Raw genomic sequence first — 17675 nt, 5'->3', positions numbered from 1 at the left:
TAGATAACCTAGACTCATTTTTTTTTCATTTCTCTTATAAATGAATACTGTCATGATGCTTCAAGGGTTAAAGAAATCAACTCAATAGGAAATATCATGCTTATTAAACTTTTCAAAATTTGCAAACATATTAATAAGTACTATTTAACTTCATCTTGACAGCTCTGTAAGGGAAAAGGGAGATTGTTTGTGTTATCCCTTCACACAGTAAAAACTGAATCTCATGTGTAAAGTACTTTTTGGTAGCTACATTGCTGGTAAGCATAGAAGCCAAAATCCTCACTTCTGTTTCATGAGGATGCTTCAGCATTGATACAGAAAAGAAATGCATTCGTTATGGAATTTGGGATGTGGAATTTAGGCTGCTATGACTGTTTTTAGTGAAGACTTAGTTGTATCATAATCTTTATGATAGTGGCATCTCCACCATGAATTTAGTCAACATTGATTCAAGGTATGGCCATGTTAGCAATATGGATTGATGTATGCCAGCCTGTGTAACTCCAGGTTTTCATCAGGATAGTGACCTGTTGGACCGGCGGAAACACTGCTTCACGGTGCAATCTGAGTCTGGGGAGGATCTCTACTTCTCTGTGGAGTTAGAGTCTGACCTCGCCCAATGGGAAAGAGCCTTCCAAACAGCAACCTTTCTGGAGGTGGAACGGATACAGGTGAGAGTCTGTGAAATTTTAGGATCTGTGACCCCTAAAAATGTATGACTGCTCCCTAGAGTTTAAATCTTAAATAGAAAATGCTATGATTTTAATTAATTTACAAAGTAATTTCCTGTTCTCCAGTCACGACCACCCAACTTTTAATGTGAATGGCTTCATTCTTTCACTGTGGTTTTTCTAGAAATAATTCCCTTCAACTCTACCCTTCAAAATCATACATGTAATTTGAGACTTTTTTCAGAGGTCATATCACCACCAAGATTTTCCTGATTTTCAGTCTTTCCTGCCCATTATTACCACTATTGCCACAACTATCCTGTTCAAACTCATCCCACTTATGAGCATCAATAGCACTTCTTTTGTCTGTTTTCTTAGGTCAACTAACACTGTCTTGTATTGGAGTGGTATGTGCTTGGGATTGTTTTATTCATTTACCAGCTGAAGTACAGTGCATATTTATTAAGCTTTATTTCTTAAATGTAAAGTTAAATGTAGGTCAAACTTCATAGAACCTTCAACCTCTCCAATTCATGGGACCATGGAATAGATAAAGTTCCCAAACATTGCTTCTGTGGCTGATGTCTGTCTGATAAGAGACTGATGGCAAAATTGAGCAGTTGTGAGGCACTTACCATATGTAAATGGATTTGTAGAGCCAGGATCTAAATGTGTGATTATTGATGAATTAGTTCCATTTGTAATTCTGAACTTAATGAGATAAATTTTAATGTTCTGTACTGAAGATGTTTTCATTTGATATATTCTTTTAAATTATAGTAATTAAGAATAGCAAACAATTATGTCTAAATTAGTGGGTATGAGATAGCCTTGAAGATTTCTTAATATTGACAGTAGTTTTAGTAAGGTAATGGGTGGATACAAGCATAGAAGATACCCATGCATTAAATAAATAAAATTAGACCCAAAACTAAAGTTAAAAGGCCCATTAAGTTTGTTTTTTGAGCTGGTTTTTGAAAACTTGACTACAAAAGGGTAATTTGGCATGGTCATAACTTTACTATGCAAATTGGGCTTAAAGCCATGAGTATAGGTTTTTGGTGAAGGCAACTTGATGCATTTAGCCATCATTATAGTCAGAATGTGATTCATTTAATGTACTTTTATATACAGTATTATAAATATGATGTAAGGATTAGTATTAAAAATTTGGTTGAGATCAGTTTATCTCATTCTCTTCCTCCCTTTCTCCCTCCTTGTGAATTATGATCATTTTTCTTCATTTGAATATACAAGTAGAGTTTGTAATTAAATGAAAACAAAATTGGCCTGTGGACAAAAAGATGCATCATGTAGCATACAAGTCCTGGGTTTTTATTTCATATTTCTTATTGCTAAATTTTACTATTTCTATTTTAGTAGTCTTTCCAAAATATTTATGTAATAAAATTATAATTTAATCTGATCTCATTGTGAAAAGTCATTGATGATTTTTGAAGAATCAGTAGGTTTATACAAATAAGAATCAAGTGATAAATGTCTTTAGGAAATAGCTTGTACCACATGGATGAGCATTATATGAGAAACTCTTAAGGTAAAGATGTTCTTATATTTTTTTCCTTGGTTGCTGAATCTGTGTTTGTGTGCCTTAAAGTTCTCTTTTAATAATATCCATGAAATTGATATGCCAAGAATTGGAGTAATATCTTAACCTTTAATAGTTCACTTTTGTTTTAATCCAAATGCAATGATATTTAGCTATAAAATATAACAACAGAACATAATCTTGCCTAAACCTAAACATTTTTATACCAGTTTTATTGGGAACATAGCAAAGGGTGTCAGTATAGCACAAGTTCACAAGGAGCAGGAATGAATATGTGGTACTGAATACCTCTTGGCAGGTGAAAACCTATTCAGCTAGCTTTATTAATATTAAGATGTCAATAATACTGTGTTTCTTATACAATTATTGCTGGTATTAAGTTAGCTATTGTATAAACAACTTATTAGGACCTGTCACACAGTCTTTAATAAATGTTGTCTGTTAATACTGATATTGGGTCAATCGCAAGAAAAGTAACAGTGTTTTCTGTTCTATCTAGTGCAAGACATATGCATGTGTGCTAGAAAGTCATCTAATGGGACTCACAATTGACTTTAGCACTGGATTTATCTGCTTTGATGCTGCAACAAAGGTAATGTGTTCAGATCAGCTCTGAGGAATGTGCTGCAGACACTGTAATTTAAGAATGACTGAAATAACTTCTAACTCCTGTCAACATTTTAATTGGTTATCATGTATCAAACTTAAGATCCTCATTTTTAATAGAAGAAAAATCATGCTTTATTATGTTTATAGAAATACAGAAGCTTGAATTTTTAATGAAACAAACATGTTTCCACAAAACACTGTAAGTGTATAAAGTGAATATATATGTATAATATATACACATTACAATTTATAATATATTATAATGTATGCATAATATATTTTATATATATATATATATATATATATATATTCTCTTTTACTAAATGTTTAGAATCTTACTAAGGGAAATTTCTTTTTCTCCAAACACAAGTTTTGTTCTTTTTTCCTTTCCCTCCTTTATTTGATGTGTCCTCACAAAACTGATGCTGAATTTCTGACATGTCTAACAAGGAGATTCATTCATCAGATTGACTTGTCATACATTTGAAGGAGACACAACACAAAGAGACCAAAACTGGCAAATACAAGTTTTTTAAAAAAGGGTTTCTTTATTTTTTTTTCTGCATCAATATCCCCAATATCCAAACAGGGAAAACATTTTTTTTTTTGAGTTTAGTTTTATAGGTAATATGTTAGAATCATAGTATGGAGGAATTTGGGGTTTAGAATTTCTAGCCAGGAAATATAACCCTTGTTAACTCTTACTTAGCTTAGTAAGGTCTTGTACAATCTAATTGGATACCTTTTCCACAAAAGATCTTCCTCTGAGAGGAATGTATATTGAAGGATGAAAGGAATCCTCTCAGTTAGTCATGTCTAAAAAATCTTTAAACACAACTGATCCCTCACCCATTGATAGTCTCCCAGTACTGGAGTCACTGCTGCATTTTCTGACTTGGGGTTCAGGTCTCCATGGAGGACATTCTTTTCCCTCCCATGACACAATCTATTCCTCAGATCCTCTCCACTTTTTCCTTTATCAAATTATGGCTTAAGAAATAAACCCATATATTCCTTCCCACTAATTTTAAAGATTACTGAATAATCCTTTACTGGGAAACTTTTTACCTTATCTAAAAATCAAGCATTGTACAGAATTTTCAAAAACAAATACAAGTAAAACAAGATTGATATAAATGTGTGAGAAAGGCAGTGTACTGAAAATAAGAGGTTTTGGATCTTGGGAAAGATGGGAGTCCATGGTGCAGTCCTGCACCATGGACTCACAGCCACAGCCAAGTATGATGTGGACTAGTGTCTAGAGATCTTAGGATTTTTCATGACCCAGCAACTGAGACTGTCACACAAAAGCTCAAATTATTTAAAGATGGCCAATTTATTATTTTTCACTTAGTGAAATTAAATAGCATACATTTGCTGGTCAGATTGATTTGACCATCCAGTGCATTGCCTTTGCATAATGCCAAAAGAATATGTATCTAAATATGGAATTTCAGATGCTGTGGCTCTTTTGATGACTCTCAAATGAGACTGCCATAAACTTTTCTTATGACCAAAGACTTTCTTTGGAATAAAATATTCATTCAATTGAGGATAGCCTCACGAGTATTAAATTAATATAACATATTTACTAATTTTACTACTCAATTTCATAATTATTAAATCAATGTAATAAGTAACTTTCAAAATAATTAAAGTAATTAGAAAAAAAATAAAGTATATTTTATAAAGAGAATATTATAGCTATAATTGTCACCAAATTTTACCACATGAAGATGGAAGAATCACTCATATATGAGAGGGAAAGGAATAAAATAAAATTCATCTGAACTCATTTCTGAATGCCTGAACTTAAGTTTTTGTTGTTTTGTTTTTGTTTTTTGTTTTTTATTTGTTTGTTTGTTTGTTTTTAAGGATAGTATAATCTAAATCCATGTCAAGGTCCTGTTTTATTCCTTTGTGTGTATGTGGATATTGTATATGACATGTTGAGGTATTCCTGCCTGGGTGTGCAGGGAAGGTATGAGCACTCAGGAGACTCTAAGCAAATTGTTATGATGCCATCTAGGGCATATCATTTAGCAAGAATGAGATTTTAGTCAGTACAAGCTTGACACAGAAAAAGCCAGTGGCCTTGGGGAGAGGTAATCACCATCTTCCCATTTTCCCTTATTGGAAGTTCCTAACTTCAAGGCCACCTGAGAATTGTGAGGGAAGGAGAGAACCTGATGAGCAAGGTATTCATTCAGATGCCTGATGAGCAAGGTATTCATCACTAAACTGACACTTGCACTGTAATAGGGAACTGTTAATAATTATGTCAGGACAACAGACATAGACCAGAAGAGTCCTGGGCAAACCACTGACCTGCCTATCCTGCAAGAAGGTGGCCTTCCTCCATGGAATGAGCCCAAAAGTTATTTTTAAATACAAAAAAGAAAAAAAAAAGTAATTATAATATATAAATTAAAGCTTGTTTTGTTCCAATATGTTATTAAAACAGTTAAATAACATTGTTATTTTCTCTACTTGATATGCCAGTGGAAAGAATCTTTAAAAATATATGCCCAGCAGATTTTTAAAATGTTTGGGTTCAGGAAGGCCACAGCAGCAATACTATTGATACCCTTTAACTGTTCATATTTTGTCAGTCTGCTCTGCATCTTGGTCAGGCCCTCCAGCTTTGAAGTGACTATGGAAGCAAACCAAAGGTCATATGATAAAGTATAGATTCCAGAAAGGGGAAGGAGGTGTACTGAGTAGTTAACTGAGTTCCATTTGAAGCAAGTTCTACACTGTTAATACATCAGCAAAGGGAGAATTTATATACATATATATATATATATATATATATATATATATATATACACACACACATATATATATATATATCCATATTTATCATTTCTTACAAGATATTTTTAAATAAACTAAACAATAATGAAAAAATAAATTAGAAGACCAGATTAGATACTTGTGGTAGGGAATAAAGTCTCTGTGGCCTTAGTTTACACTAGACTGCTACAGGTTTGGAAGCAGTGAGGTCTGGGAATGTCAAGCTAGTTTTGTTACTTGTCCCTTGTGCATGAAAGTCCTCAGGGAAAACTCTTTCTCTGGACTTTCTAGACAGTACAAGACACACTAAATAACTCTGCATTTCCCATACTTCAGTTTACATTAGCAACGTAGCAGAAGGTTAACTATTCTGTTTCCGTTAGTGTTGGTGGGGAGATTCTTTCATAGAAGTTTATTGCCATATAACAGTTCAGCTTGTTCTTTGTAATCTTTACCCTTATTAAAATGTAGCCTGAGTGTTAGAAAAGGTTTTCTTATTAATATGTCAAAGTATGATGTTACAGTACTAATATAATTCCCATTGCTAAAAGTATAGATTTGTTGCCATTATATTCCTTCAAAAATTCATATATGCATTAATTACTTATAGCTATTGATAGATTTCCTATATAAACAGAGACTTTTAGTAACATTTGTAAATAAATAGTTAATGAATACTTGTTTTCTATTGAAAGATAAAAGAGGGATATATAAGGCTTCCTGGAAATTGAGACACCAAGGATAAGATTATCCAGACAAATATCTTTAAGTAAGGAGAACACTGAATTTGATGTCAGACATGATGAAAGGTCAAGTTTATGGGTAGCCAAGAGCCAAATTATGAAAGGGATCCTAATAAAGAATTGCACCTGATCCTAAGAACAGAAGAACCTTTGAAGGGTTTTTGAGACATAGGAATGAAATGATCAGAAATGTGTTTGGCTGCACAAACCCAGTAGAATAGTAGATGACTGAGGTGGAGAAAACCTGGGGAAAACCTGGTTTATATGTTCTCAAAATTGGCCCTCCCTGGGCATCTACCACTTGGAAATATTCTAGAAAAAACAACATGCATGGTTACCAAGGTCAAATAGACACACTGTTACAAGTTGAGGTTGAGGGTGAAAATAGTGTATGAACAGAAGTAAGAGATGTTCAATATCATGGAAGCTAACTTATAAGGAAGGAAATGTAGAAAATGCTTGGGGTGAAAAACTGGGCTCCTGGATTGTGGTCCAGTGCATGTTCGACCTAAATCTGATTTATACTGTGTAAAGGTCACTCTAATGGAGGTATACAGATTACATTGATTGGATGGAGGCAAGACTGAATGAAGAGCCACAAATGGAAATAATTTATGTCTCCCCTTGATAATTTAGAAGAAGAACAACTTTCAAACTTTTCTTTTTAAACATGAAATTTTGTAAAAATTAAAAAAAAATGAGGAAATTTCTTTTATCTGTATCAAACAAGTAACACCTGAGTTCTGATGGTTAAAATAAGGATGAAGCCATCAGATCCCACACCTTAGACCTCCCCCTCACTCCCAATGCTGCAGCCCACGGGATAAGTCAATTCTGTTGCTATAATTGGAGCCCAAAAACTGTTTATCCTGTGTAAATAGCAAATGCAATGCGTGGGGTACCATAAATCCTGACCTAACACTTCATGAGAAGTATAAATATTATTCGTACTACTGTTTCCCCGACAGAATCTCTGAAACCATTGGTTCCCTAAAACTGTTACTGTCTGATAGTTTTTTTTTTTTAATGTTCTAATAGTTGACTTTCAGAAATTCTAGGATAAATTACTTACAAGGCTTCTCTATTTCAGGATATCTAAGAACCAGTACTAACACAGAGAATGTCAAAAATATTTTTGAAATCATGATTGGTTAACAGATCTATGCAGATAATAAATTATTAAGTGAAAAAAGTAACATGCTTAAGAATTAGCTCTGTCCTATTTTAGAAGCTACCATAATGATTTTATGTTTCCTTCTTGTACTCATTACTAACTTTAATTGATTATGGTTTGGAAATATTATCTGGAGGGAAGTTATAAAACTCGTGTCTGTGCATGATGACCTGCACTTTAGGAACTTATATTCTGTGCCATAAAAGACAATGTCACCCTAACCGAAATCATTTCTTTCATGGTTTCAAGATGTTCTGTATAAAATTAGAGGACTTTCTTTTCCCAAAGAACTGTGCTGCAGAATTAAACTCATTGTTAATATATTAATCCCTGAAGTGTCTTAATCTCTATAATACATTTTTATCTTTAAGTAGACACTGATTTCTACAGTGTTTCAAGGTAAAATTTGGAAGGAAGTTGAAATGACCTCTGCTTATACTTTTCATTTTCAAGAGTCTTTGATATATGTTGGAGAAGTTGAAGGTCACTAATTTTTAGGAGATTTGAGCTACTGTTTCTCCTAAAGATATATGATGTGATTTTCATGTACACACACACATATTTCATTATATGTTTGACTTTTTCTGAAAAGCACTTACATAATTATAATATAAATATAACATGAATTCCATAGGTCAGAACTCTCAAAATGGAATTAAACCTTTAGTTTTTCCATTTATGCTATTTTTTCTATAATATTTCAACTATTTCATATCAAAGGTAGATACTAAAAGCCCAAAAGGAAAGCTTGAAATGATTAAAAATGAATATTTTCTTGAAATATCTCCTACATAAGTAGAAATCTTAAGTGTAGATATGCTATTATGTAGGGACAATAATATTCATAAAAATCTTAACATTTTTCCTTTATACAATATCTTTCAATCATTTTGCTTCCCCAGTTGTGTAACTTACAGTCCCTAAATATGGACAAAAACATCAAATTCTATTTTATGGAATTTTTACATTCTTTTCAGATAAATTATTTTTGCTTTTAGGAGAATGAAGAACATTGCATTTATTGCAAAACAAACTCAGACATTTAGGGAAACAATCCATCAGGTAATTTTTTTTAACCCTCAAACATTTCAAAGATAGCACTAAAGTAAATTTTGAAAAGAGAGGTATTAACCCAAGTTTTCATGCCAGTATATTAGCCAGATGCAACATAATAATAGAATCCTGGATTTTTCCTTCATTTCTTGCAATATTAAGACACATTATAAAGTAATGTGGAAACTAACACATACTTAATTGCCTATATTTATAATTCAAAGTATATAAAGAACAAAAGCAGGCAAGAGTCAAAAATTCTTTGGCTAGTATGCTTTCTATACTTTTTCCATTTTCTATCTTTTTTCCCCTCTTCCTCAACCTTTTAAAGTTTAAAATTTTAATTCCTTTCCAGGGTTTTTGATATATTTTCTTTTTTTTTTAAGATTTTTTTTATTTACTTGACAGACAGAGATCACAAGTAGGCAGAGAGGCAGGCAGAGAGAGAGAGGAGGAAGCAGGCTCCCCGCGGAGCAGAGGGCCCAATGCAGGGCTGGATCCCAGGATACAGGGCTCATGACCTCAGCCGAAGGCAGAGGGTTTAACCCACTGAACCACCAGGTGTCCCAATATTTTATTTTTTCTGGATTTTTTTCATTATTAAAAATATCTGACTTAAAACTTCTTTCGCTTTTTCTTAGAATGTCTCCTTTAATCATCAGTTTTGTTTTTTATGAAATTTTTTGCTAATATCACATAGTAAGTAGAATAATAGCTGTGTGTCTATCTTGCAGCATTATTCTAAAATTAAATAAGATGGCTTTTTCAGAAATAAAAACACAGTAAATTGTCAAATACAGATTCTGAAGTCCGTAAGCATTATTTCCGACCAGGCTATTTTTCAGAGGGTTTTGTCTCAACCACAGATCCTATCTTTTCATCCAATCCCAGGAATTCATCATGTTTTTCCCTGTTTATTTCAAATTCCCCAGAATTCATTGAGTAGCTGCTTTTCACCTTTAACACCTGTAGAACCTTTGCAAATCGCATAGCTGCTGTAGCCTACCTTCCTCATCTCTCAAACAGACATACAAATGACATTTTTTTCATGAGATTATTGTAAAATTTAAATAAAATGTATATTGAGAGTGTTGCACAGTGAGTGGCACGAGAAGAGCCTTCCTAAAAGGTGGATACTTAAATTTCTCCCACATGGCTGGGTAGTTCTGCCCACTGCAGGGTACCAGAACCAACAATACCTTGCTACTGTGTGGCCATTCTCAAAACGTCACAATAGCACTGTGTTTTCTAGAATTTTGATCAATCAGTCAACACATGTGTCTGCTACATTCCAGTTCTTGTGAATCTGTGCTTTCATGAAGGTCTTTGTTTTCATGGCACCCAGTGGAGAAGATAGACATTAAGCAAGTAATTGTGTTTAATGGTTCTCAGCAAAGTGAGTTCAGGGTAGCATGGAAGCATGTAAGGTAGGTTAAGGGCCCATAGGTGGTACTTAGAGTAAACCACATTTCACTTGAAAGTTGACAGGTCATGAGCGGCTAACAAGGAGCACAATGGAGGCAGATGCAGCAACGTGTGTGAACACTCTGGCATGTGAGATGACTGACAGTTTCAGTCTCCTGTCATTTGCAGGAGAGTGAGAGGGCTGCACTGACCGAAGGTAGTCAGGCACCAAATAATAAGGACCCATTGTCTTCACAGTAAAGACTGGGCACTCACATCAGTTAGCTGTGGCCACAAAATTGCTATTGAACACCCAATGGCAACGCTCACTGGCTTACAGCAGTAAATGTTTGTCTTTTTGTTGTTTTCCTCACAACTGTATGGGATCAAACTATTGATCTGTATAGGGCTCCGTTGTGAGTCTGCAGTTTGGATGGTTCCCTTAAGCGTCATGATTTGACTCTACTCTAGTTGTTCCTCATTCTTCTGGAACCAGGAGGTAAGTCCTGGCATGTCCTTTTCTTGTAGATGGCAAAGGCAGAAGCGAGCAAGCAAAAACATGCAATTCTTCTTTAGCATCTATTGCTGGAACAACTGTAAAATCCCACCAGCCAAAGCATGAGGCTTCAACCGAATAAAAGGACGGGTCACCTGGGAAAGCACCTCAGAGTTACACTGAAATATGCCTGGGTACAGGGAGGATGCAGATTTAGGCTGAAATGCCCTTAGTGCCAAGGGCCATGGAAAGCCACTAAGAGATTTTATCTTAGTAACATGATGCAAGCCATGATAACTGCAGCACCTTTATGGAGAAAGCTTTGGAGAGGAAGATGAGTGGATGTTGGAAGGGAAGAGGGTTATTAGAGTAGGATTAGAGTAGGAAGCTTTGAGAGTGAAGAGCAGCAGGGAACTGAGTCATAATAACGATATAGTCAGGAGTGCTTAGAGAGAGAGTAGAGCTAAGTATAACACCAAAGTTTTTGACCTGAGCAACTGTATGAGGGGAAACTGAAAGGAGTGGATTTGGAGGACATCTGTTGAATTATTTTCATGCAAGAAGCTGTGGAGAAGTCACTGAGTAGTTACTATGTTCAGTGTAAAAATGAGAAGGATGTTACTTTTTTGGTGCTCTGTATCTTACATGGGTTCAATGACTTTTCTAAGTTTCTTGGGAAAACACACTCCAGTGAAGTGTGATATACAATGGAATTCAGATACTATTGAAATGGGGGAGCTAGGTTTTTGTCTCACAGAGCTGAAGACTGAATCCCATGGACAAAGGAGAGTGAGTAAAGTGAACAGAGTTTTTAATAGGCAAGGGTACAGAAAAGAATTCTCAGGAGTGAGAGGGATCCTGACAGGGTTGCCACTGGGGGCTTTTAAAGATGGTCTTTCAAAGAAGGCTAGCCAGGGAGCTTAAATCCTTTTAACATCTCTATTGATAGCACCAGTTGAGTAAGGACCAGTGATAACACCTTTAATGGCTTTTATTTCTTTTTAGGGTAGATAATTTTGTTGGTCAGAAGTAACTGTTATAAACAAGACCCCACCTTGACACCTAGGACAGAATGGTCTGGTTTGTTCCTTTATCTCTGGTTTCCTTACACCTCTACATTTTGGGGATTTTCATGAGCCTGATCCTGTACCCTCCTACCTCTCTTTCCCTACCTAGCCCTGTCTATCCCTTACTCACCATAAACAGACGACTTACATTGGGAACTTAAAATGCCAAGGTGTAGTTCTGATAGCTTTTCCGTATACCATGCAATGATGTGTAACTGTTTTTACTTATGTCAGAATGACTTCTATCTTGAGATACTTCTTGGTCTCTAATACAGACCAGTTTCTGGCAGACAGGCTTCACTCACCAATCCACTGAGATATGAAATTACCACAAATTCTTTGGGTAAATAAAATTTAAGCTCTACCTGGGATCCCCTATATATAACATCCTATGTAGATCCATTTAAGCATTAGATTGACATATGCCCTCACTAACCTTGAGTAATTCAGACTCTTCAACTGCTTGCAATATTGTATGGCCATTTTAACTAAATCGAAATGTTTCAATGCAAAAAGAAAGATTATGCATCCTAAGGTAATTCATTATGTTGCTAATTTAATGAATGAAATAGTTTCCCAAGTGATACCTTTTATAACTCAGTTAAAAGTAAACTGTAGTAATTAAGATAAAAAGCTTAATATGACTAAAAAAAAAAAAGGTAAATTATCCATTTCTAGAAATACAAATGTCTTTGAATTTTGGGATTTTTAAAATTATGTTCAGGGAGAAAAAGAATAAATGATTGATTCATACCAATAACGTTCATAATTAAATTTTAGAAATCAAATTAGTTAATGTGAATAATGGTGCTGCCTCAAAAATAAAGATATGCAGATACTTACACATTAATTTAGCAGTTCTTTAATAGCATGCTTCATCTCTGTCAGTGGAACAGCCTGCAGACAACCAGGAGATGAAACAGTAAAGGCTTATTACATTACACAGACACATTGTCTTGGATGTAGCATCTCAGGAACCCCCTTTCTTTTTTTTTCTAGAACTATTACTATCCATTGAGCAGGCAACTAACTGTGTGTGCATATGTTAAAAAGAGATAACTGGAAAAGAATTCATTTGTAGGGTGGATTGGTAATAAGAACTAAAAGTATGACTGAATTCTGTCATGTTGCCAGGAAACAACAACAACAGCAACAACGATAAACAAAAGCAAAACCCTAAGAACCTGAGAAACTTATACCAACAAAACCATATTTTCTTGCCCATTCTTATTACGCACATGACATGTAAGGTTCTCAAAATGAAATTTGTATGTTAATAATAACAAATAGCATACTATGTCCAATAGTATTTGGAAACATGTTAGTACATCCTTTCTCATATATATTTTGATTATTATTTTAAAAAAATTTACATAGATATGATTAAAATAAGTACTCTGCATCCATCAACTTACTAGGTTGATGACTTCAAGCTATTATAAAATAACTCACAAAAGTCTGAGTTTTAAAACACTTTTTCTGGTTTTTAATTTTTATTTGTTGTTCTATTATTCCAAATAAATTCTTAGAGTGAAATTCTGTATAATCTTCTTCAAATATTCTATATATGAGATGGAAATATATATACATAGATCCCTATATGTAGAGTCCATTTGAAGGGAATTAATTTTTTTTTTAAAGATTTTATTTATTTATTTGACAGACAGAGGTCACAAGTAGGCAGAGAGGCAGGCAGAGAGAGAGGAGGAAGCAGCTCCCTGCTGAGCAGAGAGCCCGATGCGGGGCTCAATCCCAGGACCCTGGGATTGAGCCCGATGCGGGGCTCAGTCCCAGGACCCTGGGATCATGACCTGAGCCAAAGGCAGAGGCTTAACCCACTGAGTCACCCAGGCGCCCCATAGTCCCTCCTTTCAAGAAGTCTACAGTTTAATGAAAAAGACAGATCTGGAATTGGGAATGTTTAGGTACTGTGGCAAGAAGCCAAAGCATTATAAAGGCATAGAATTGCATTCCTCTCTGGTCCATCTTTCACACTAGATTAATGATACTTCTAAAATGTAAATTCAGTTATGTCTTCAGTTTCTCTTGTTAAATTACTTGAGTGGCTTCCTACTGCCTTTAAGACAATATTTGTTATCTATCATATATAGAAGCCTCTTAATGTTCTTATTTCTGCCTGAAGTTTAGCATCATCTCCTGGGACATTTGGTGATTCAGGGAAGTTCCACACTTTTAGACATAATATTCCCACAATTTACTTTCAGCCTTGAGTGCAAATCTCCATCCGTAAAGCCTTCTTTCACCCACCTAATTTATTTATTTATTTATTTAGTTAGTTGGTTGGTTTTAATTTAATTTTATTTTTTTCAGTGTTCCAAGATTCATTGTTTATGCACTGCACCCAGTGCTCCATGTAATATGTGCCCTCCTTAATACCCTTCTAATTTAGATGTCCCTTCTCTGCGAGCAGAGAATTGTAGACATACCCCAGCATAGCACTTATCATAATGTACTACAATTAAGTCTGGTGGAGATATTAACTCTAATCTCTGATCCAGACTCAAGCACAGTTCAAAGACACAGAATTAACTCAACGACTAGTAATGAATATATTGATGAATATGATACCACCTACGGAAATAAGTGAAAGCCATATGCTTTCATCTAATTCTATGATCTTTTGATATTGCTCTTTTTATCCCTCTATCATCACCGTTCAAACGAAATTTTAAAATTAGTATAGAGATGAAGTAAAAATGCAAATTAGGCTCAAAGACATAATTAATAAGGATAAATTTTACAGGAATGAAGAACAAATGAGAAGTATAAAGATGTGTAAAGAAAAGTGGTTTTAAAGAGAAAGTTTCTTCTGGCTTTCCACCAAATCTGACCCCTAGTCCACCTACAAAAAAGAGAGAGAAAGAAAAAGATCCACTTCTAGAACACTGAAATGTGTGGTAAATTAATTTCAGGGTGTGGGAGGGTGGATGGAAGGAAGGTAAGAGGTGATGTGTATGCTTGGGCTTCTTGCCAAAGTGAAGGGTGATGCAAAATGGAAATAAGGCTGAGTCGAAAGTTTGATTTATTGCTTAACTAGAAGATCCATCATGGCAATTTGCAAGGAAAAGAAGAATGTATTTGTGGTTATTGCTGGGCAAACATGAATTAAATGTGAAGTACCAGGTGTTGGTGGTGTTACAGGAAATGTGAAAATAGATCCTGGCTTCAAAGCATTTTTTGTTGTAATTATTAACACTATCTATGCAATAAGTTGTAATACATATAGATTGTTCTTCCTGGTGTTTTTGCCCACTGTGTTGTAAAATATCCTATATCTATTTCTCATAAGTTAGATAACATGATGTTTACATTACCTTCTTATGCAGAAGTTATTTCCATTTTTTTTCAAGAGAATTTTTCTGTGGGGCATGAAAAATTGAGGCTTGCAAAGAGTGAAAGAAGAAAACTGCAGAAGTTTGTTTTTGAGATTATTTTGTCTCTTTTTGTTCAGCATGCCAGTTTTTCATTATCACTTACACATTTTTTTCTACTTATATGAAAATAATGAATTACACTTTTGAATAGTCTGCATCTAAGACATTCTGGATGCTGTACAAACATGAGTTCATTCACTAACCTGGGTCACTTGGTTATCTCCAGTTTTCAATCCTATTTTTTGAGGGACTATACAAATGTAAAATGTTCTCCAGATGACTAATATTCCCAAACTTTAAGCCAATTCTAGCCGTGGGTCTTAAATAAATAAATAGTTTATGGAAAGCTTTTGACTTGTAGAGGGAGAGGGAGAAAAGCTTAAAATAGCAAAGTATTACAAAGAAGAAACAATGACTCAGAACACACTGTGTTTGGGAAAATCAGTAAATTACTTTCCTGGGTTTATTGTCTTACACTAAGTGGGACTCTGGGTCGTTCCTCTATTTTAAGAAAGGAGTCAGGCATTTGCAATGAAATTTCATTTATAACTGATCATGCTCAGTAAATGGGTCTGTGATTTTTTTTTTTTTAGTTAGGTAAAGAATTATAGCAAATCAAAGATCCAGCTTGAGATAAAAGCAGAAATATGAATCATGGAGAATGATATACTTAGGTTTGATTTCCACTTATTAGCTGTGAGATCTTATGAATGTGTACATTCTTTCTTAAATTGTATTATCTGGAAAATGGAAATACTCTGGTATCCTGCATCACTCTTGCAGGCATGAAAGGGCCTACATAGAACAATGTTGTGTTCATTGTAAAAAAATGTCAATTGAAAGACTACAAAAGACACATAGAATGCTTCCAAGGCACTAACAAAGTATTTTTTTTAATTTTATTTATTTACCTGACAGAGAGAGATCACAAGTAGGCAGAGAGGCAGGCAGAGAGAGAGAGAAGGGGAAGCAGGCTCCCTGCTGAGTAAAGAGCCCGATGTGGGGCTTGATCCCAAGACCCTGAGATCATGACCCGAGCCAAAGGCAGAGGCTTTAACCCACTGAGTCACCCAGGCACCCCTAACAAAGTGTTTTAAATTATGTATGATCCGTACATGTGTTCACAAATGACTCAATGCTATGGGCCTCATTATCTGCATGAGATATTCTGTTTGATAATAGTTCAACATTTCATCGTCAATCATCATTTGTAGGCACATTTTATAAGGATTACACTCTGGTTTAAGAATGATGACCTTAAGTTTTAAATCCCAAAAGACATTGAAACAGAGGTTTTTAACATTTATGTTTGCCTGTGTTGTTTTAAATAAAATGTATTAATTATAAAGAGTAGGTCAGAGGCAAAAGATTCCTTTGCACACTTTTTGTCATAATCTTTAATTGAGAGAACACTTTCATTAATAAGCTACAACTATATATTTTCTTACTGTTTGTTTTTGTCATCTTTAATGACTTTATTATCACTACAGTATTGAAAATGCTATGATTCATTGTGTTGTTCTTTCTTCATAGATACAGATGACTTTACTTGCAGCTTTAGGCAGTTAAAAATATTTACAGGCATCTTCAAAATGCCACATACATTTTATATTTGTCATTCCCTATAATCAAAAAGCTGTTTTTGATTGTCAAAAACAAGCAAATATTTTAATAAATCAACAAGGTATTTAAGACAGCTTGTTGCATTAAATATTTTATTTTATAGTGCAATTTTTATTATTTTTTTAAATGTATTCCATGGAAAAAATTACCTGGTTAAACTAAGTTAAATGAGTTTCATTTCTGAAAATATTCTCAGACATTATTGTGCTAATGAACCTCACACACCAACTGTATTTGACCATGTTCAACCTCCTTTTTCTCCAGGAACAAGTAGAAGCAGTCCTCCATGGAAAGACTTGGGCAAGTGAAAAATCTAGCCTTTGATTATTTATGATGAAGTCTTTGGATCAAATTCCACATTTTAAAAATGTTCAGAAATGTCTTTACATATTACTGGTAGTTTTGGGGGGGTTTTGTTTGTTTGTTTGTTTTCTTACTCATTTTGTATTTGATCTCCATCAAGTTCAACAAATTAAGCTTACTACTGGTGGCAAGAATTTTCCAATACTTCTAGCTACAAACACAGCCATTTCATTAAATTTATCTAGAGAAGACAGAGATTATGGATTTGCCACATCCAAAGATATCATTGTCTATTGATTGTTAGAGTGTTGCCTGCTCAAAAGTTGGATATTTCACAGTTTTTTTAATTATTAATTATTTTTATTAACATATAATGTATAATTATTTGCCCCAGGAGTACAGGTCTATGAATCATCAGACTTACACATTTCACAGCACTCACCATAGCACATACCCCCCCCAATGTCCATAACCCAACCACCCTCTCCCTACCTCTCCTCCCCCCAGCAACCCTCAGTTTGTTTTGTGAGATTTAGAGTCTCTTATGGTTTGTCTCCCTCCTGATCCCATCTTGTTTCTTTTTTTCCTTCCCTACCCTCCTAACCTTCTGCCCTGCCTCTCAAATTCCTCATATCAGAGAGATCATACGATAATTATCTTTCTCTGATGACTTATTTCACTCAGCATTATACCTTCTATACCCTATAGTTCCATCCATGTCATTGCAAGTGGCAAGATTTCATTTCTTTTGATGGCTGCATAGTATTCCATTGC

At 34.6% G+C, this 17675-nt stretch overlaps 1 protein-coding gene across 2 annotated transcripts in view; it reads left to right on the top strand.

The window, feature by feature from the left end:
- Window positions 1-17675, top strand: part of SNTG1 (syntrophin gamma 1) — a gene marked incomplete at both ends in the record, with an annotated part of 354349 nt that overhangs the window by 292158 nt on the left and 44516 nt on the right. For both annotated transcript variants that reach the window (XM_080802473.1, XM_080802472.1), the window contains 2 exons: window positions 519-671; window positions 2738-2830. In XM_080802473.1, coding sequence (XP_080658599.1) covers window positions 519-671; window positions 2738-2830 — 246 coding nt within the window. The remainder of the gene's footprint in view (window positions 1-518; window positions 672-2737; window positions 2831-17675) is intronic.

The sequence above is a fragment of the Martes martes genome, assembly GCF_963455335.1.
Source record: "Martes martes genome assembly, chromosome: 4".
NCBI classification, from domain to species: Eukaryota; Metazoa; Chordata; class Mammalia; order Carnivora; family Mustelidae; genus Martes; species Martes martes.
Note: the sequence above shows the minus strand (reverse complement) of the source record. Positions and strands in the feature narration are given on the sequence as shown.